This window comes from Molothrus ater, chromosome 7, assembly GCF_012460135.2.
Source record: "Molothrus ater isolate BHLD 08-10-18 breed brown headed cowbird chromosome 7, BPBGC_Mater_1.1, whole genome shotgun sequence".
Taxonomy (NCBI): domain Eukaryota; kingdom Metazoa; phylum Chordata; class Aves; order Passeriformes; family Icteridae; genus Molothrus; species Molothrus ater.
Window position 1 is genome coordinate 37,065,834 of NC_050484.2, and position 20,608 is coordinate 37,086,441.

The 20,608-nt window shown below is 49.9% G+C and overlaps 1 protein-coding gene across 6 annotated transcripts in view; it reads left to right on the top strand.

Moving 5' to 3' along the window:
• The window catches only part of FMNL2 (formin like 2), a 115,805-nt gene that overhangs the window by 58,073 nt on the left and 37,124 nt on the right, over positions 1 to 20,608 (top strand). For all 6 annotated transcript variants that reach the window (XM_036386329.2, XM_036386330.2, XM_036386331.2 and 3 more), the window contains exons 2-6: positions 6,916 to 6,999; positions 13,697 to 13,777; positions 16,524 to 16,600; positions 18,420 to 18,503; positions 20,423 to 20,575. In XM_036386329.2, the coding sequence (XP_036242222.1) occupies positions 6,916 to 6,999; positions 13,697 to 13,777; positions 16,524 to 16,600; positions 18,420 to 18,503; positions 20,423 to 20,575 (479 nt within the window). The remainder of the gene's footprint in view (positions 1 to 6,915; positions 7,000 to 13,696; positions 13,778 to 16,523; positions 16,601 to 18,419; positions 18,504 to 20,422; positions 20,576 to 20,608) is intronic.

A 20,608-nucleotide genomic window follows, 5' to 3' on the forward strand; every position in this document is an offset into this window, starting at 1 on the left:
TAGGAACTGTGTTGGGATGAAGAAATACGGAATCATTAAGGTTGGAAAAGCCCTCGAGGATCATCAGATCCAACCCTAACCCTCGAGGATCATCAGATCCAACCCTAACCCTGGAGGACCATCAGATCCAACCCTAACCCTCAGGGACCATCAGATCCAACCCTAACCCTGGAGGACCATCAGATCCAGCCCTAACCCTCAGGGATCATCAGATCCAGCCCTAACCCTCGAGGATCATCAGATCCAACCCTAACCCTCGAGGATCATCAGATCCAACCCTAACCCTGGAGGATCATCAGATCCAACCCTAACCCTCTAGGATGATCAGATCCAACCCTAACCCTCTAGGATCATCAGATCCAACCCTAACCCTGGAGGATCATCAGATCCAGCCCTAACCCTCGAGGATCATCAGATCCAACCCTAACCCTGGAGGATCATCAGATCCAGCCTTAACCCTCGAGGATCATCAGATCCAGCCCTAACCCTCGAGGACCATCAGATCCAGCCCTAACCCTCGAGGATCATCAGATCCAACCCTAACCCTCGAGGACCATCAGATCCAACCCTAACCCTCGAGGATCATCAGATCCAACCCTAACCCTCTAGGATGATCAGATCCAACCCTAAACCCCTAGGACCATCAGATCCAACCCTAACCCTGGAGGACCATCAGATCCAACCCTAACCCTGGAGGACCATCAGATCCAGCCCTAACCCTCGAGGACCATCAGATCCAGCCATTCCCCCAGCACTGCCAAGGCCACTTCTGCCCCCTGTTCCCAAGTGCCACATTAATGCACAGGTTAATGCTGTACCCAGATGTTGCAGACCTTTAGTAAACCTCAGGTTGGAGGCGATTCAGTGAGTGGGTGAGGCAGGAGGTCCCACTGGTGACTCTTGGTGGCTCCAAGCCACCAGCAAGCAGCCCCTGTCCCCTTGGTTGTCCCAGGAGAGGATGAGTTGGCCAGTTGGAGCTGTCCTGCTCCAGCCTCAAAGGATGAGCACAGAGCCCTGGTTTTGCTCCCGCCTGGGCACCCTCCTTGCTCTAAACTGGTTCCTTTTCACACCAGCTAAATTTAGGGATTGTGAGGAAACGTTTCCAGCCTCAGCCATCACATCTCTGACAGCCAAGGGTGGCAGTGTCACATGAACCCATCTGAGCTGATTTATGTTCTCTTTTTGATGGTTTTGGAATTTGGTTGCTCTTGGATGCTGGTCACTGGGAGGATGTGGGCAGCTCGGTGCCAGGGAGGAAACTTGGACCCACTCAGGAGCTGGGGTTTGGTTCTCAGGCTCCCTCCAGCCAGGGAAGGGCTGCTCTGCCTCAGGGTTACAGAGGTGGGAGGTATGGACTTGACTTATGAGCCAGTTTTGGGCCTGCTTTGTAAGAACTCACTGGATATTAATAAAAGTTAAAAATACTTCAGGCTCTGCCTTAAAACAGCCCTGGGTGAAATGCAGGAAAAATCAGGATTGCAGCTCATTGTGGTGGAGAAAGTGAGATAAACCCCAGAGAGCTGCAGGCAAAGTGCTGTGCTGAGCCTGAGGAGTTGGGGACGAGATGGGCTGGAGAATAAACTCAGACTGGGAAGTGCCAGGTGAGGATGGGGAGTCCTTGGAGCCTGGAGTAAGGGCAGAGCTTTGATGTGGGTGTGTAAATCTGAGTCACAAGCACAGATGCTTGTTTGAAGGGTTTTAAAGCCCTGATCTTTTTCCTAAGTGCTGCTGAGAAGCCAGAAACGATCCAGGTTTGCTTTTCCATCTCTCTGGGAATAGTGGAAGGTGGGAGTAATCCCAGTCAGAGGGAGGACAGGAGGAAAAGCCAGCTGGGAATTATTAATTCCCAGGAGTTTGAGTTCCTGTGCAGCATCTCTTGGAGGAGCAGTGGCAATTCCCTTCACCCTCACCTGCCCCATCAGGGTAGAGGAGGAGGAGGAGCATTTCCTGGGATACCTTTATTCCTTTCAAGGGCATTCAAGGAAGTTAAACTCTTTGCTGGGATGGTTTTAATGTCCCTTCCTCCAGCGCTGGTGTTGGTCAGACTCAGCTTCCCTTGCCAGGCTCTGCTTTCCTGCCTTTTCCATCCCCATCCATTGGATGGTGAGGACATCTCACATCTTAGGGCCTCATGAGCTCCTACTGACACATCCAGGGCCGTTCATGGGAACAAATGGATCAGGAGGACTCTGTGCTCATTCCCAGCACAATTAATGTCATTAAGGATTCATTAATAAAAGGGGTGCGGACTTGAAGATGATGTGATCAATAAGAGCAGCAGCCCGGTGCTATTAATTAGGGATGCTATTAATTAACAATGCTCATGCTTTTGAGTTGCTCCTACACTGGTTTTCCAAAACATTGGGCCTTTTAATCCTCAGGAAAACGAGGAATAAATTGGAGAAAGCACAGCTCAGTCGTTCCACCGCTGGCACTGGCGTTGGTGCTGGTGTACCTGGGCTGCAGGTGGCACCTGGAGGCATCTGCTGGTGCTTCCCTCTCCAGCTCGGTGCTTTATCCTGCTCTGACACATGGGATGTGTTTCAGCATTTTCCCTGGGTAATGCTGGCTGCAGGAGCACTTTGGGGCCACCACGTGTGGTCCCCAGCAGCTCCCTCAGTGCCCTTTTCCCATGGAAGGGGACAGCAGGACAACCCCAAGGGACATGTTTGAGACCAAGGACAAAGCCAAGCCGTGGTGGTGGTGCCCAAACCCTGTAGATCAGTCCCCAAGTGAGATTTTTAGTCCTAAAACGTGGAATTGGAGGCTCCGCCAGTTTGGATGGAGCTGGGCTTTGTTTCATAGGTTAAAAATACATAAATTTCCTTGTTGCACTCTGGTCTTATTTTTAACTCTTCAGCAATTTAATATTTTGGAGGTCTGCTCGTACTCCCCCCAGTTTTCCATCTGCTACCGTGATTAATTCAAGGCCCAGCTTTATCCAGCCAAGGCAGCAGAGCAAACCAGAGGAATGGAAACCTTACCTAGGTTGCTTGGCAGGCAGCAGCAGACATGAATAACTTTGGAATTCGGGGCGGGGGGGGAAGAGCCAAGTGCTCCTGGAGCCAGCATGGCTTGGACGGGAGCCCTTGCAGACAGCAGGAGGCTGTGCAGGGTGCAGCTGTGCTTCCTCCAGCCTTGTGCTGGAGGTGTTGCTGAGCGCTCGGAAGCGCGGGGCTCCGCTCTCCTGCGGCCTCTCCAGGCACGGGGATGTGCCAGAGCTCGGCTTCTCCCCCCTCCCAGGCCTGGCAGCACCGTGAGGCAGTGGAAAGTTGCAGTGAGGAAGGTGGGACGGATTCCCCAGGCTGGGGGAGGAAGGAGAGGGGTGAAGCTGTGGAGATCACCTGGGCTCGGCTGCTCGGCCACTGGGGGCAAAATAGCCTGGCCAGAAATTCATTTATTTTTAACCTGGGTTGTTAAAATCCACGTTGAAATAGATTTTTAAGATAAAATTTAAATTTTAAAAATAAAATATGGCTGGGATGGCTCCTCCCACCTGGATTGGGAGGAGCCATCCCTGGCAAGGCCGGCCAGGGATGGGGATGAGGATGGAAATGAGGATGAAGAGCAGTGGGGCTGCTTCAGCTGCAGTTCCCACTGACAGGAAAGGGTTTTATGGGATCCTCATGGAAGCTGGGGATCCATTTTTAATGGAAATCTGCTCCAGCTGCACAAGTGGGTGGTGACACAGGGGACACAGGCAGGAGTTTGGATTGTTTTAGGAAGGGAATGGTTCTGCTCTCAGAAGCCTCCAAAGCTCTAATTGGGAAAAGATGGAAAGGGAAACCACAGGACATAGACCTGTCATTAACTGAAGAACACTGGGGTGAGTGAAGCCCAGGGCTGTAGGGGCTGGAAGTGGCCAGGAGATGTTGGTGAGTCATTCCAGGGATCCACAGGGAATGAGAAATCCCAATGTGTCTGGCTGGGTGGGACTCCAGCAGAGCTCCTGGAGCCAGCTCAGTAGCCTGTGCCTCAGATCCTGCTGCTGTGGCTGCAGTTGGGGGCCTGGGAGCAGTGCACTTGCATTTCAGGAGCCACTTGGGATGGTGCCATGCAGGGATGTAAAAAAAAACCAAACTATTGCTTCCCATGGAGGTAAAAATATTGTGGTTTGGGATCCCGATTTCCAGCAGGGAGTGGCTGTTGAGAGAAGGAAAATCCTTAGTCCAGGTTTCAGAGAAGGTATATAATAATATTAATAATAATAATAATAATAATAATAATAATAATAATAATAATAATAATAATAATAATAATAATAATATCCTGGAGGAATCCTGGAATATCCTGAGTGAGAAGGATCGTGGATCCAGCTTCTGGCCCTGCACAGACACCCCAACAATCCCACTCTGGGCTGTCAATCCCACTCTGGGCTGTCTAAACCCTCCTGGAGCTCTGGCAGCCTTGGGAATGTGCCCATTCCCTGGGGAATAGAAATAGAATTATCACAAATCTTGTGACTGACCAGAGAGTCCGAGCCAGCTGGGCTGTGATTGGCCATTAATTAGAAACAACCACATGGGCCCAATCCCAGATGCACCTGTTGCATCCCACAGCAGCAGATAACCATTGGGTACATTTTGTTCCTGAGGCCTCTCAGCTTCTCAGGAGGAAAATTCCTAAGGAAAATGCTTTTTCAGAAAAGATCATGGCTACAGGTGACCCCTGGTCCTGTCCACACCGTGGTGGGAAGTGCAGTTCACCCTCAGCCTGCACACAGGGAGCTGAGCCTGGCTGCTCAGGGTGTCCAGGGAGGGTTTTCCCTGTGGGAGAGGGCAGCAATGTCTGGAGAGGGCTGTAAGTGCTTGTATGGAGCAGAGCAGAGCCCTCCCTGCTGCGGCCTGGCACCAGCTGCCCCCCTTTGGCATGAGATCCCTGCAGCCTGGCCCTTGTTGCCCTGCTCAGGCCCTGATCCCTGCTGGAGCCCTGCCATGGCTGAGCCCTGCCCAGGGTTCCAGGCAGGCTCCTTGTCCCCCTGCCAGCCGGGCTGCCTAAGCTGATTAGCTCTGAGGAGATCAGAGCTTGGCAAGGCCTGCACTGCAGGTAAACACTGGAGCTTTTCCTCCAGCTGGGAGCCACTGGAGCTGTGAAATATGGCTCAGGAGTGAGGGATGGCGCTGGAAGAGCCCTCAGGAGAAATACCAAGAAGTGCATGAAATGATAAGCAGAGCTGATAAGCTGCCTGGTGAGAGACTGAGAGGAGAAGCAAGCACAGATATGATCAGAGCCTATAAATACTGTCAACATGACAGCAGAGATGAGCAGGAGAAAGAGTCATTGTTACCTGGTGGAAAACAAGCTCTGGGAGGAGCAGCCATGGGAGCAGGAGGTGTGCAGGGGATCCCCAGGAGCAGGAACACTCCTTGGCTGGGATGGAGCAAATCCTCAGCTGCCCCTCATTCCCTAGGCTTGCCTGGCTGCCCATCAGTGTGGTCAGCACTGCATCCCCTGGCACAGAACCACCCTTGGCACCTGTGGCCCTGCCAGGAGCTTCCTTAAATTCCCATTTTCCAGGTGTCAGTGAGGTGTCCTGGTTGGCTGATCCCCTCAGGTGCTGCTTGTCCACATCCCTTCCCTTCCCTTCCCAAGGAAATGAAGGAAGTCTGGGCAGAGGGTGGGTCTGGGGTGCTTCCAGGGATCCCCAGGACCTCCTGCTGGAATAAATCTGGAGGTTGTGTGTCACAGTCCTTGGGAAGGTGCTCCTGGAGCGGGATTTAAGTCCAGAACCTTGATTTATTGTTGTCTGGTGCCACCGGGACTGGCCAGCTCTTCCTCACTGGGAATGGGCAGCCAGAGGCCTGTGGTCCCCAGGGGTTAACTGGGTTAACTGGGGCCACTCTGGGGATTCCAGCTGCAGCCCAGGAGATGCTGGAGCCCAAGAGGTGCTCAGCAGATTCTCCACCCACCACTTGGCCTTGCTGTGCCAAGAAACAGCCTTGCTGGGCTGATGGGGATCCCTTCCAGACCTGGTGTTTGCAGAGCTCTCCAGCTGTTCCTGGCTTCCCCAGGAGCACAGACAGGACAGTTATGCTGCACATTCCGAGACAGGGCTCTTGGGAAAGCCGCCCTTCCCAGAGAGCTGTCCTGGAAGGAGAGCTCACATCAAAGGAGCCAGGAACGATAGGGATCAAGTAATTGCTGCCTCTCCCCTTCCTTCTGACTCCTGTCACTCACAGTCTGGGATTGTTATCTCTGGGCTTGGGCAGCAGCAATCCTGACTGCAGGATCTGTGTCATCCAGATAAGGTGGTGTGTGGTGGCTTTTCCAGCCTGGATGGCTGCTGGAGTGAAATGGAGTGGTGTTTCATGGTCCTGTTGGGAGAGGACTGTCCTGCAGCCCCAGCTGCAGTGGGAGCTGTTTCCCTTGGGAATGTTCTCAGGGGAAGGGAATGGGACACAGAGTGGCTCCTGTGCTGTGGCAGCTCAGGGAATCCTGTCTTCTCTGCTGGATGGAGGTGGATGGTCACAGAATCCAAAATTAGTTTGGCTTGGAAGAGACCTTACAGCTCATCCCATGGGCAGGGACACCTTCCACCATCCCAGGCTGCTCCAAGCCCTGTCCAGCCTGGCCTGGGACACTCAGGGATCCAGGGGCAGCCACAGCTGCTCTGGGAGGCTCTGCCAGGGCCTGCCCACCCTCACAGGGAACTTTATTTCCTAAAAACCCAGGAGCTGGAGCTCAGGGCTGGCCCTTGGTCGTTCACCTCGTGTGTCCCAGCTCTGCCCTTGGGTGCCTGGTGATTCACGGGCGCTTTTGGGGCCAAAACCAACACGGGGAGGGAACGTTCCTGAGCAGCTCTGGCATCAGGAATTCACAGGAAACATTCAGCAGCCTCAGCCACGCTGCCTTGGTGTGCTGCAGTGGGTCTGGCTGTGGCTGATCCCTCCTCACAGTGCTGCTGTCTCTCCACAGAATGCCATGAACCTGCCTCCCGACAAAGCCCGGCTCCTGCGGCAGTACGACAACGAGAAGAAGTGGGAGCTCATCTGTGACCAGGTGAGGAGCTCTGGAGAGCCTTGGGAGATGCCTCCTCCCAGCTGCTCCATCCACAGCGTCCCTGGGCCCTGCAGGACCTTGCAGGACCTTGCAGGACCTTGCAGGACCCAGGAAACTCCTGTTCCCAGGAGCTTCAGACACTCATTCCTTCTGCTCCCTTGTTGGTAACCGCTCCTAGAGGCCTTGCAGTGACAGCTGCAGCCACCCCAGCCCATCCTGGGGTTCTGCCATTCCCTGATTTGTGTTTCTCCATGTCCCAGAGGGCTGTGAGCTCTGGGCTGGAGTCTGTGCTGGCAGCAGGGCAGGCAGGAGCTGTTGGATGCCACCTCACAGAGGGATATCCCTTTCCCCTCTGATGCTTCCATCCTGGACTCCCTCTGGCTGCTGAACGCTGCTGGGTTTGCCCTGCACAGCCTCAGCCTGAGCTCAGAGTCTTGCAAATGAGAAGAAATTATTGAATGAGCAAAGGAGCAAATGAGCAAATGATCAAATGAACAAATGATCAAGTGAGTAAATGATCAAACGAACAAATGATCAAATGAGCAAATGGTCAAATGATCAAGTGAGCAAATGAACAAATGAGCAAATGAGCAAATGTTTAAATGATCAAATGATCAAATGAACAAATGATTAAATGATCAAATGAACAAATGATCAAATGAGCAAATGATCAAATGAACAAATGATTAAATGATCAAATGAACAAATTATTAAATGAACAAATGTTTAAATGATCAAATGATCAAGTGAACAAATGTTTAAATGATCAAATGATCAAGTGAACAAATGAGCAGATGATCTCAGTCCAGGCAGTGTCTGGCTGCCCACGTCATGCTCCGTGGTGACAGCTGGAGCTGCCACCTCCAGGGACAGGAGGCTGAGCCCCTGTTCACCTCCAGAGGCTGGGAACAACCTGGGTTAGGCAGTGCCAGATGCTGAGGCATCTCCTGGTGAGCTGTGCAGGGTGTGCAGCAATCAGCAGGATGTGGTGGATCAACAAGAATGGCATTTTGGGGGAAAAATGAAATTTGACAAAGTGGGATTTGAATTTGGGAGCCAGCAGCAAAATGCCATGAAGTTCAGCAGTAATGGCTAATGAAGATAATTGATCCAGCACTGGGAAAGTGGGATGTTCCCTTGGGATGTAAGCTCAGCAGAACCAGGGTGAGAGTTTGGCAGGAGGTCAGGGACACTGGGATAAGGACATTTATGGGACACTTCCTATTCAGCTGACACAGTGGTGGGGTGCCTGACACAGTCATGGAATTCCAGACTGGTTTGGGCTGGGAGCCCATCCAGTTCCAACCTGAGGAACACCTTCCACCATCCCAGGCTGCTCCAAACCCCATCCAGCCTGGCCTAGAGCCCTTCCAGGGATCCAGGGGCAGCCACAGCTTCCCTGGGCACCCTGTGCCAGGGCCTGCCCACCCTCACACGGAAGGGTTTTTTCCCCAATACCCCATCTAACCCTGCCCTCTGGCAGTTTAAATTCATTGCACAGGTACCTTAAGGTAAAGCTTAATGAAGAATTGCTTTTTCCCCGTGAGTTTCCTGTGCAGAGAATGTAAAGCTTGAGCTATTTAAAGATCCAGTTTACTGAGACATTAAAAATTGCAGGAGCTGCTGTGAGTGATTGCAGATTCCCCATCCCTGGCAGTGCTCCAGGCCAGGCTGGACAGGGCTGGAGCAGCTGGGACAGTGGGAGGTGTCCCTGCCGTGGCAGGGGTGGCACTGGGTGGCCTTTAGGGTTCCTCCCAAGCCAGTCCACTCTGTGATTCCATGATGTGTGCCAGGCTGTTCCCTGCAGAGGTGTGAGCTCCGTGCTGAGCTCCTGCTGGCAGTGGGACAGGCAGGAGCTGTTTGATCCCAGCCTGGATGTGCAAATTCCCCCTCGGAGCTGATCCACCCTTTGCAGCTGCTGCTGATTCACTGCCCAGCATGGGCTGAGACAGCAGCCTGAGCAGATGGGGAGGAAATTTGCAATCTGGAGTAATCTCCTTGCACAACTCCCAGTCAGTCCACCCCCGGGCTGGGATGAGTCCCTTCCCTGGGATGGGCCCTTCCCATCCTTTGGAGAGGCAGGCAAGCAGGGCTGGTGGAGCAGCACTGAGGAGCCAGCAGGGCCAGGGGACCAAGTGCCACCTTGGCCCTGGCAGCCATCCCATGGGACACACTGGGCACGGGGGACAGCCTGGGGTCTGGCACAGCTCCCTGGGGCTGTTGCCACCCCCCTCAGTCACAGCAGTGTGAGCAGGTGTCACTGAAAGCACCAAAATGCAGCATATGGGGTGTGAAATATTATAGAACTATTGCCCTGGAATATATAAATTTATTATTATTATTATTATTATTATTATTATTATTATTATTACTCTTCTTCTTCTTCTTATTATTATTATTAACAATAATAAATATCACATATAAAAATATAGTACATATTCACAGTATAGAAATATTGCCCTGGAATATATAAATATTATATGATAATATGACTACTAATAGTAATATAAATTATTATTATTATTATTATTATTATTATTATTATTATTATTATTATTATTATTATTATTAACAATAATAATAACAACAACAATAACAAAACAAGAAGAAGAAGAAGAAGAAGTTATATTATATATAACATATAAAATATAATAGATATTCACAATATAGAAATATTGCCCTGGAATACATAAATATTATATATATAAATAATAATAATAATATATATAGCATATAAAATATAATATGTATTCACAGTATATAAATATTGCCCTGGAATATATAAATATATTATATCTATACATATCTTAAATATAAATATAATAAAAATATTACATGTAATATAAAATTATAAATATATAATAATATAATAGATATAATAATACATATATAATAATATGTATATAATATATAAAAATAATATATAATATATATATATTCAGAGTATATAAATAGTGCCCTGGAATATATAAATATTATATATCATTCCACAAGGACACCTCCACAGTGACACGTTGTCCTGCTGCTGGGAATGGCTGGATTGCTGGGACAGGACGGAGCCACCCTCTGGATCTGTGGGAGATGGGGAATTCTGCAGTGTGTTCATGATGTGTTTGAGACTCTGCTCCCCATCTCCTTGTCCATCTCCTCCCCCACTGTCCCAGTCCGTGGGGTTCTGTGGGATTCTCATCCCGACTCGGGTGCTTCCCCAGCATCTGTGAATCCCAGGAATGAAACAGCTTAGTGAGGATCATGATAATAATGGGAATAACAGATGGGCTAATGCAGAAAAATGCCCTGAGTGGCTTTGGGAGCCAAGGGCTGTTGGGGAAGGCACAATTTCCTGGTTCCGGAGCGAATGTGTTTTCCAGAGCTGGTGACCAGGAGATGTGTCAGGCTCCTTGTAGATCACGTGGAGGAGGAGGAGGAGGAAGTGCACAGGTCCAGCAGTTCCTCTTGGCTGATGAAGCAAAGCCCCCCCTGCCCCCCTTTTTTCTGTCCTTTTCTGTCCATCAGAAAAGAAAGTGCTAATTCTGGGTGAAGGAGGCACAGGAGAGCTGTTGTGCTCCTGCATCCAGCCTTTTCCACTGAACTATGGAATCATGGAATGGGCTGGGTTGTAAAGGACTTCAGAGCCATTCAATCCCACCCTTGCCATGGTGGGACACCTTCCTCTATCCCAGGCTGCTCCAGCCTGGCCTTGGGCACTGCCAGGGATGCAGGGGCAGCCCCAGCTGCTCTGGCAATCCCAGCCCAGCCAGGAATTCCCAATTCCCAATGTCCCATCCATCCCTGCCCTCTGGCACTGGCAGCCATTCCCTGGCTCCTGTCCCTCTATCCTTGTCCCAAATCCCTCTCAGGATTTAATCCCAGTGAATTCTCCCCATTTATCTCCCCAGAGGAAGGTGCTGGGCCCAGCTCATCTCATTGCTCCCTGTCCTTGCATTCCCTGTGCTGTTCCATCCTGCCTTACAACACCTCTCCCCAGGGATTTTCCAAGCCAGGAAGGACCTTTATCCTTGGGAATTAAGCTGGTTTGCTTTGTAGGTGGCTGACAAAGGCAGTGTGCAGCCACTGCTGCCCCGTGCCCCTGTCCTTCCAGCCTGCCGATAATGCTGCAGCTCACAGCAGTCACGTAGGGCAGATAAAGAGGGTTTCACCAGGATTTAGGAACTTTGTTGTGTCTGAATGGCTCAATCCAGGGAAGCCACCACGTCCCAGTCGTGATGTCACCCCACAGCATTTGCTGAGCAAGGTTTGGCCGCTCCAATCCGGATTTTAGGCCTTTTTTTTTTTGTGTGTGTGTGTGGTGAAAATGCCCGACCTCGTCACTCAGATGGTGTTAAATCCTGGGTTTGGAAGCAGAGCTGGCCAAGGAGTGGGTGGGAATTGCCAGAAGTGGAGGGGAGGAGCTGACAGGAAAAAAAGCAGGGATTTTTAACTCTTTAATTATGGTTTCTGAGGCACAGCAGTGCCTTGGGAAGTGTGGGCACTGGGATGCTCCCAAGGGGGATCATGAGAGGATCCTGGTGGATTCCAGTAAGATCAGCCTGCAATCAGCTCCATTCCCAACCCCTGGGAGCTCCCAGTCAGATTTTTGGGAAGAGGGTGGCTGTGACCAGACATCCAGGGTGACTTGGAGGCCTCACTGCACAGCCTGGCTCTTGCAGCTTCCTAATCAGCCTCTAATATAAAACACTCCGAGCTGGATAAACCCAGACAGGACTCATAGCCAGGAAAGGGCAATTTTAAAGGCTAATCCCTCCTAGCTTGCCAAACCAGCAAAAAAGAAAGACTTGAGGGGGCTGTAAAAATGTTTCCAGGCCTAGGAGATGTTTACCACGAGCAATTTTTGGTCACTCCTCAGGTAGGAGCCTTGCTGGAGTTTGCTGTTCATGGGCAATGTCTGGAAAGTCCTTTAACCCAAATAATTCCACTCCACAAGAATGAGCAGCGTCTTTTTACACGAGGCTGCTGCAGAGATTGTTACATAAATACATAATTACAGCCAGGTTTGAAGAAAACAAACAAAACCATCCAGTAGCTGCATCCCAGACTGCTAAATGTGCTCCTTGAGTCTCTTTAAACGTTTCATTTTGAGGATTCCAGGCAATTAAAGCTGGTGGTTGGGAAAAGCTCCTGTCACTTCAGCAGATGAGGGTGGATTACTTGGGAAGAGGGATTAATCCATAACAGCAGAAGAGCTCCTCTGGGGGTCTGGACTGAACACAGCTCTGCCAGCAGAAAGTGGGGAATAAATGGGAGAGGGAACGTGGAGCATTGTTGGGACGGGACGCTGCTGCCAGGAGGAGGTGGCAGGGGATGGAACTGGGGGATCCTTGAGGGCTTTTCCAACCCAAACCACTCTGGGGTTCCAGGGAATCTCCGTGTGCCCCATGGGAGCCACTGGGGTGAGCCTGGCTCTCTCAATCCCCGAGAAAGAGCCAGGAAGGATCCACGACGCTGGAGCAGGGCAGACCCTGCTGGTGTCACTTTGTCCAGAGAAGAACCCTCGGGGAAGAACTTTGCATTTCCTGAGCTGTTTTTTAGATAAAATAGGAAATGCCAATTCCAGAGCCGTGTGGAGGTGCATGGAAAAAGAATCCAGCTGTAAAAGAGGAGAGCCATGAGTGCTCTGTGACTTCCAGAGCTCCCACCAGGGCTGGTGGAGCTCACAGAAGAGATTTTCCTTCCATTTCTTTCCTGCTGGCCATGATGGATCGCTTCTTTTCCAGCAAGCAGCAAGATAATAACAGGAAGAACTTGTGGTGTTCAGACAGTTCTGGTAACTGGGCAGCAGTGTCCTGTTCATTCTGGAATAAGCTTGGGATAATGCAGTCAGAATTGCATCCTGACCTAATAAAGGGAGGTTTCAGATAAAAGAGGAGATTTCAGGAGATTGGGATGAGATCTTTCCTCCGGGGAAAGGGCTAGAATAGCTTAAAGTTCTTCCAAGATACAAGTAGGATGAGAAAGTTTGGGAATGCTGTGAGGAGGTTTGGACACAGCACACTGCCCAGGGAACAGCTCGTGTTCCACAGCAGCTCTGGTGGGATAAACTTCCAGCTGGACACTGGGAAAGCAGGGAAAAATCAGGGGGCTCTCAGAAAACAGAGCTTTGGTGTTTGTCACCAAAATCTGTGCTCTGGGGCTGAGAGGGGTCTGATTGGAGATGGAGTGATCCCTGCAGGAGGAGTTGGGACCTTGAGGACTGGCTTCCCAGTGCCAGAGGGCAGGGATGGGTGGGACATTGGGAATTCCTGGCTGAGCTGGAATTCCCAGAGCAGCTGGGGCTGCCCCTGGATCCCTGGCAGTGCCCAAGGCCAGGCTGGACAGGGATTGGAGCACCTGGGACAGTGGAAGGTTTTTCCCAAAAGGATTTTGTGTTGGTGCATGCATCTCCTCTCCTGACCCTTCTTCTTCCTCTCCATGCTCCTGCTGAGCAGAAACCCTGGAACTTCAGATGGATGTGCACCTAAAATTCACAATTCCCACTGAATGTTTAAGGTGTCTTTTTATACTGTTGATATAAATATCAAGATCCATTTAAATCTATTTTATTTGCATGCATAGATTATCCACTTAGGAAGAGAAAGTATTATAAATATATATGGTTTAATATGTACGTGGTGCATGTGTTTTCTGGGTAAAGTAAATACAGAAAAATGGCTCATGTTTATTCCTGCCTGTTTTCCAGGAAAGATTCCAAGTGAAGAATCCTCCACACACTTACATCCAGAAGCTGAAGGGATATCTGGACCCAGCAGTGACCAGGAAGGTGAGGAGCATCCTGTTTCCTCCTGCCTGTCCCTCATTCCTCAACCAGGATGGTCCTGGGGTCCAGGTTCCTTCCTGCCTTTGTGCAAATGCCCTGCAAAGTTGCAGGGAGAAGCAGAGAGAAATTGGGAATTTGCTGCAGTTTTCCAGCTTGGGAAGGAGAGCAGATGTTGGGAAGCCCAGGACCATCTGACAAGGAGCACAGCCTGTTTTAATAATGTTGGCTTCAGCAAATAACCCGACACAATGTCTCTGAGCTGGGCTCTAGGCCTGGCTTTGGCTAAACCCCTGTCTGATGGCCATTTGCTCACCCCTGGGAAAGGGTGTCCAAGGTCTGAGTCCTTTCCTCCGGGAATTTGCCTGGCAGGGGCTCAGTGCAGCCGAGTGCACTGTTTGTCCATGGTGGTCAGCTCCATCCATGGGGATCAGCTCCATCCATGGGGATCAGTTCCCATTCTTGGTGATCACTTCCTTCTATGGTGATCAGCTCCATCCATGGGGATCAGCTCCCATTCTTGGTGATCAGCTCCATCCATGGGGATCAGCTCCATCCATGGGGATCAGTTCCCATTCTTGGTGATCACTTCCTTCTATGGTGATCAGCTCCATCCATGGGGATCAGCTCCCATTCTTGGTGATCAGCTCCATCCATGGGGATCAGCTCCCATTCTTGGTGATCAGTTCCTTCTATGGTGATCAGCTCCATCCATGGGGATCAGCTCCCATTCTTGGTGATCAGTTCCTTCTATGGTGATCAGCTCCATCCATGGGGACAGTTTCCATCCATGGGGATCAGCTCCCATCCATGGGGATCATCTCCCATCCATGGTGATCAGCTCCATCCATGGGGATCAGCTCCATCCATGGGGATCAGCTCCATCCATGGGGATCAGTTCCTTCTATGGTGATCATTTCCATCCATGGAGACAATTTCCATCCATGGTGATCAGCTCCCATCCATAGGGATCAGCTCCCTTTCTTGGTGATCAGTTCCTTCTATGGTGATCAGCTCCATCCATAGTGACAATTCCTTGGGGTGGTGTTGGCTTTTTATACTAAGAACTATGTGTGCTTTATTTACAATAATTTTCCAATACCTATCACCTATGTTAGACAGTCTGTCTCTACTCTAAACCAATCCAGAAGTGTCACCATCACAGCAGAAGATGGAGGACAAGAAGAAGAAGAAGGACAGGACACACCCAGATTCCTCCATCTTGCCTCTTGAACCCCCATTCTAAATCCCCAAAATTCTCCATTTTCACCCTGTGACAAATTCACTATCATTCTACTCAAACCCTTGTGGCTTGTGAACATTCACACAAAGTTGGGAATTGTTTCCATGGGCTAAAATCCAAGGCACAGGTGTTTGTGACTCCGTGCCAAGGTCTCTGAGCCCCTGCCGGGGTCTGGAGCCCTCCAGGGCAGCCAGAGCGATGTCCTGGGCTCTGACACTGCTCTGGTTGGAGCCCCCAGCCAGGAGCAGGGAGCCATTTCCTAGGAAACCCTGAGGTTTCCCTGTGTGGATGTTGTTTCCCAGCCCGGTGAACGGGGTCTTTGTGCTTTTCCTCCGCAGGGTTTGGAGATTGTTCCGCGTTTGGCTTCGCTCCGTGGGCTCACATTGGAGCCTTTCTTACCCAGGGCCTCTGGGACAAAGGACAAACCCAAAGGGCCTAAAAATAACTGCCCTGGTTTCCTGCCTGTTGTTGGGTCATTCCAGATCACCCACAGCCTTTGCTCAGCCCCTCTGACACGGCAAGGGATGGGAGAGCTCATCCCACCAGGGTTCCGCAGGGATGGGAGAGCTCATCCCACTGAAGTTAAGCTTTCTGCAGGGATGGGAGAGCTCATCCCACCAGGGTTCCACAGGGATGGGAGAGCTCATCCCACCGGGATTCCTGCTGAAGGTTTCCACAGGAATGGGAGAGCTCATCCCACCACGGTTCCTGCAGGGATGGGAGAGCTCATCCCTCTGGAGTTCCTACTGAAGGTTTCCTGCAGGGATGGGAGAGCTCTTCCCACCAGGATTCCTGCTGAAGGTTTCCACAGGGATGGGAGAGCTCATCCCACCAGGATTCCTGCAGGGATGGGAGAGCTCTTCCCACCAGGATTCCTGCTGAAGGTTTCCACAGGGATGGGAGAGCTCATCCCACCAGGATTCCTGCTGCCATTGAGGTGCTGGCACTGGTTTTGCTGCACGGCTCCACCTGGCCTCTCACATCCGGGAATTCCTTCCCAGTATACCAGTATCCCAGTATTCCTTCCCAGTGTCCCTGCCCTTATCCCTCCTCACCCCTCTAGCTCTCGTTTACCTTGCTCAGGAAGGAGAATGTGCCAAAAGAGCTGCCCCAGAGGGATTTCTCCAGCTGTTTCAGCCCCTTCCCATGGGCAGGGAGAACAGGATCCTCCAGTCCTGCTCCAGATGGGATTGAGGTGCCCCCGCTGGCTCTCTGCAATCTTCAGGAGAAAGTTTGGTGTTAAACCAAAGCTTGGCTTATAAGGAAATGTTTATTTATCTCCAGGCTTTTAATTTCCTTAATCCTGGAAGCTCCAGGATGTTGCTGGGAACAGAAGGGGTTTCTCCACACGTGTTTTTGTTGACTGCTGGGCTGTTGTTGCTGCATTCCTGGGGATTCAGAGGAGTTCTCAGTTTCCCCCGTGTTTTCTTCATTCCCTCTGTGCTGGGTGAGCTGTTGATATTTTTTAATAGAGCCTAATTGTTATTTTTGCTGCTCATTCCATTGCAGAAATTCAGGAGACGAGTCCAGGAGTCAACTCAGGTGCTCCGAGAACTGGAAATTTCCTTGAGGACAAACCACATTGGGTGAGAGTTTTTGATGCCTCTGCTTCAATTTCATTCTTATTACTTATATTTTTATTATTTCTATTTTTATTAATTTTATTTTAAAATTGATTTTATTTGTTAATTTATTTTTAATTATTTAATAATTAAATTTTGAATTCTAAAGGTGTCTGTCTTTGAGAATGCACCCCTTTGCATGTCAATAAGTGATGCCACTTGATTGCTAATTAAAGCCTGATGGGCTTAGTTAAGGGGAGCTGGGCATCTCAAGAGGATAATTCAGCTTTAATCCTTTCCTGATGGATTCATCCACATTTTTCTGAGGGCTAGGGAGAGGTTGGAGTCAGTCAGAGCACAGGGAGTGAAGCTGTGTCCAGAATAAATACATAAAAATTTGCATATATATTTAATAAATTTTCAAATATAATTTTTAAATTTTAAATTAAAAAAATAATGAATTAATTTTAGTAAATCATTTTAAAAATGTATATTAATTTATTTAATTTTTTCATTTTAAATTTAACTATAAATTTATGTATCGCCCCCCCTTGCTATCTCATAGCTTTAACATGGAGCCTGGCTGGGAAAAGCAGCACCAGGATTTATCCACACAGCAGCAAATCCATCCCAGATTGCTGCAGCAGAATTGCCAGAGGTTTTGTTTTTATCAGAGTTTAGGTTTTTATCAGACATCCCTTTTCCCGTCCTCATTCCCACCACTTTCACCTTCCTGTGGGACCAGAAGCTGGTCCAGCACTGGGGCATCAGCCAGGGAGCTTTTCCAGTGGTTTCCTCCATGGTCACACCCTGTGTCCAGCTCAGTTCCGTGGAATTTTTGGGACTCTGCTGGGATTTTGAGGGAATGGGGGTATTTTAAGCTGTGGATGGAATTGCAGTCCCAGCGTGGGGATGGAAACCTTCCTTGGAGCTTCCCCATCCCAGAAACTCCTCCCGCAGCCCTGCCAGGTGTTCCCTCCTTTTCCAGCACCAGGGATTCCCCCCCAGAGGCTCAGGGCATCGCTGGGTGCTCCTGGATTCAGGATGAGCAGGAGGAACCTGGCTGCTGCCCCAGGGCAAGAAAAGAGGGCACAGCACCAGTGCTCATTTCCTTAGGGCCCCTGGCCGAGGGATTCTTTCCAAAACACATTTTGTGAAACACCAGGCTGGTTATTTTTGCAGGGAAATGATAAAAAATGTCCCTGCTGAAGAGCAGAATCAGTCAGAGGTGGTGAATTCCCACTCCACGAGCCTGGAATTCCCATTTCTCTCCCTAGATTCTCTCATTCTAGTGGCACCCAGCCCCTCCCAGGGATTTGCTGCCCCACTTGGGGTTCAGAGAAGAGCTGGGGCTGTGCTGAGGTTCCCTTTCCCCCTCACTTTGCCCCCTGATTGATGGATTTTCAGATTTTTCTTGGCATAATCAAAGCTTTGGAACGTAACAGACTTACCTGAATTATTTTGCAAAACCCAGGGGCCAGAATTCACTGTGACAGGTGAACACCTTTTAAAAAAAAGGAGGCAAAATTGCTGTTAAATGTACACCCAGGGTATCCCTCAGAGCTTCTTTTCCTGCTTTTACAGCCTGCTGGAAATCAGGATGAGGTAAAAACTGAGCCAAGTCCCTGTGTTAGGAGTTGACCTTCACAGTGCTGCAAAAAAACCCCTCATTTCAGTACATTTGGAAAGGCATCTAAAGGACTCTTTAAAGTCCTCTAAATCACTTTGAAAACCCTTTTTTTTTTTTTTTTTTTGCTCAGAGTGCTGCAGTGGCTCTGCCTCGGGTTTTTCTGAGGGTTTCAGGGAATCCCACAGGCTCTAATGTCTGGTGTTTCTCTCACAGGTGGGTCAGGGAGTTCCTCAATGAGGAGAACAAAGGCCTGGATGTGCTGGTGGAGTACCTGTCCTTTGCCCAGTATGCAGTCACGTAAGTGAGACCATTCCTGGGATCTCCTGCCAGGAAATACATGGATTTTAGGGAATATTCCTTCATTCCAAAGGGGCTGAGCATTGAACAGGCTGCCCAGGGCAGTGCTGGGGTCGCTCCCCCATGAATTGTTCAAAAGGTGGTTTGGTGGGCATGGAAGTGCTTGGTGGTTCTGGTCTTTGCCAGCCTCAATAATTCCATGATTCTGTGGGCCTGAAGGCAGAGGAAATCTTGATGTGAGTCTGGAATTGTTTCATCACAGCAGACAAAAAAAAAAAAAAAAAACAAAAACCCGAAAACAACCTGAATTTAAACCTTGAGATTATTCATCTCTGTTCACATTTTTTATCTTTGGTCTCCAAGCATCTTAGGGATGGAGAGCCCATCCCACAATGCGTGGAAAGATGCAGGGTTCCTTGAAAATAGGTTTGCAGTTGGTGTTTGGGCCCAGGGCTTTGTATTCCTGCTGTGCTCCAAGGGATTCCCGGCACTGGCAGGCAGGGCTGGGGTGCTGGGCAGTTTTGGGAGTTGGGAAGATTGGAAACAAGAGTTTGTTTCTGACATCTGGGACGCTGGGATCAGGTTTAGTTGTTTGGGTTATAAATCATGAGATGGGCTCTGAAAAACCAGTGGGGAAAATCAGCTTTCAGTGGAGATCTTCAGCTGAGACTTTGTTTTATGATGATGGAATCAGCCCAGACTGGTTTGGGCTGGCAGGGACCTTCAAGCCCACCCCTGCCATGGCCAGGGAGCCTTCCCAGCCCCAGGGTGCTCCAAACCCCATCCAAGCTGACTGTGGGTAGCTCCAGGCATGGGGAATTGATCCACATTCACTCAGGATATCGTAGCAGATTTTTTTTCTATAAAAATGGAAGAGAAGCCTTAGGTTAAAGATAATTTTGGAGTAGAAACTCGAGCTGGGGAGAGCCGATAATTTATTTTTAGCAAGGCTGCCATCAGATTTACGTCCGTCACTGCCCAGAAAAGAGATTTGTGGTGGAGCTGCAGGAAAATTTATGAGGGAAAATCCTATGGTTTCAAATGTTACCCACTGGAAAAAACCGTGCACAGCAAAAAGAAATGTTTGTACAAAGCCTTTCTTCCTAAATTTATACAAATGAACGCAAGGAGCTCGCTGGGTTTTTCCCCTCTCGCATGGGGAACATGAGTAATAACCTCAGGAGCTGGAAGGGGAACAAGCAATTCCTGCTTGGAATAGCAGAACAGCGGGCAAGGAGTCAGAAATCAGGGAATCAGGGATGATGGTGGTGATATTTGAATGTGGGAGGTTTGTGGGGCCGAACTGGGATGGAAGACACCAAAGTGGTACTGGCACAGCTGATTTATGGAGATTCACTGGAGAGAGCTCCCAGAATCCCCAGCTTTTCCTTCCAGGCAGGGATATTCCTCAGCAACAGTCAGTGTTGGATTTATTTTATGTTGAAGAAGTTGTTTGTTTGTTTGTTTGTTTGTTTGAAGATGTGTCCCTGAGGGATTCAAAGCCCTGTGGATGTGGCACTTGGGGACAAGGCCTACTGGTGGTCTTGGCAAGGCTGGGAATGGTTGGATTCCATGTTCTTGGAGGGCTTTCCCACCTGTTGTGGAATTTCCTTCCCCTTGTGAGGCTCATCCTGTTTCCCTGGACTTTTCCACGTCACTCCAGCACCACAACTCTCCTTTTCCATCATTATTCCACCTGTTGGGATCACAGAACCCTGGAACGGTTTGGGTGGGAAGGGACCTTCCCAGCGCTGGGGAATCACTTGGATTTGATGGTCTTGGAGATCTTTTCCTTTGCTTTTGTCCCGTTTGGCTTTGTCCAGTGGCTCTGTGATTCCAGCAAAACCTGCAGCGGGAAGGAGAACTCCGCGCGCGCCTCTCCCGCCTAACCCAGCCTTGGAATTTCCTTTTCCTTGCAGGTTTGACTTTGAGAGCCTGGAGAGCAGCGTGGAGAGCTCCATGGACAAGTCCAAGCCCTGGAGCCGCTCCATCGAGGACCTGCACAGGGGCAGCAACCTGCCCTCTCCCGTGGGGAACAGCGCGTCCCGCTCCGGCCGCCACTCCACGCTCCGGTACGGATCCTTGGGAGCTCCACTGCGGGACAG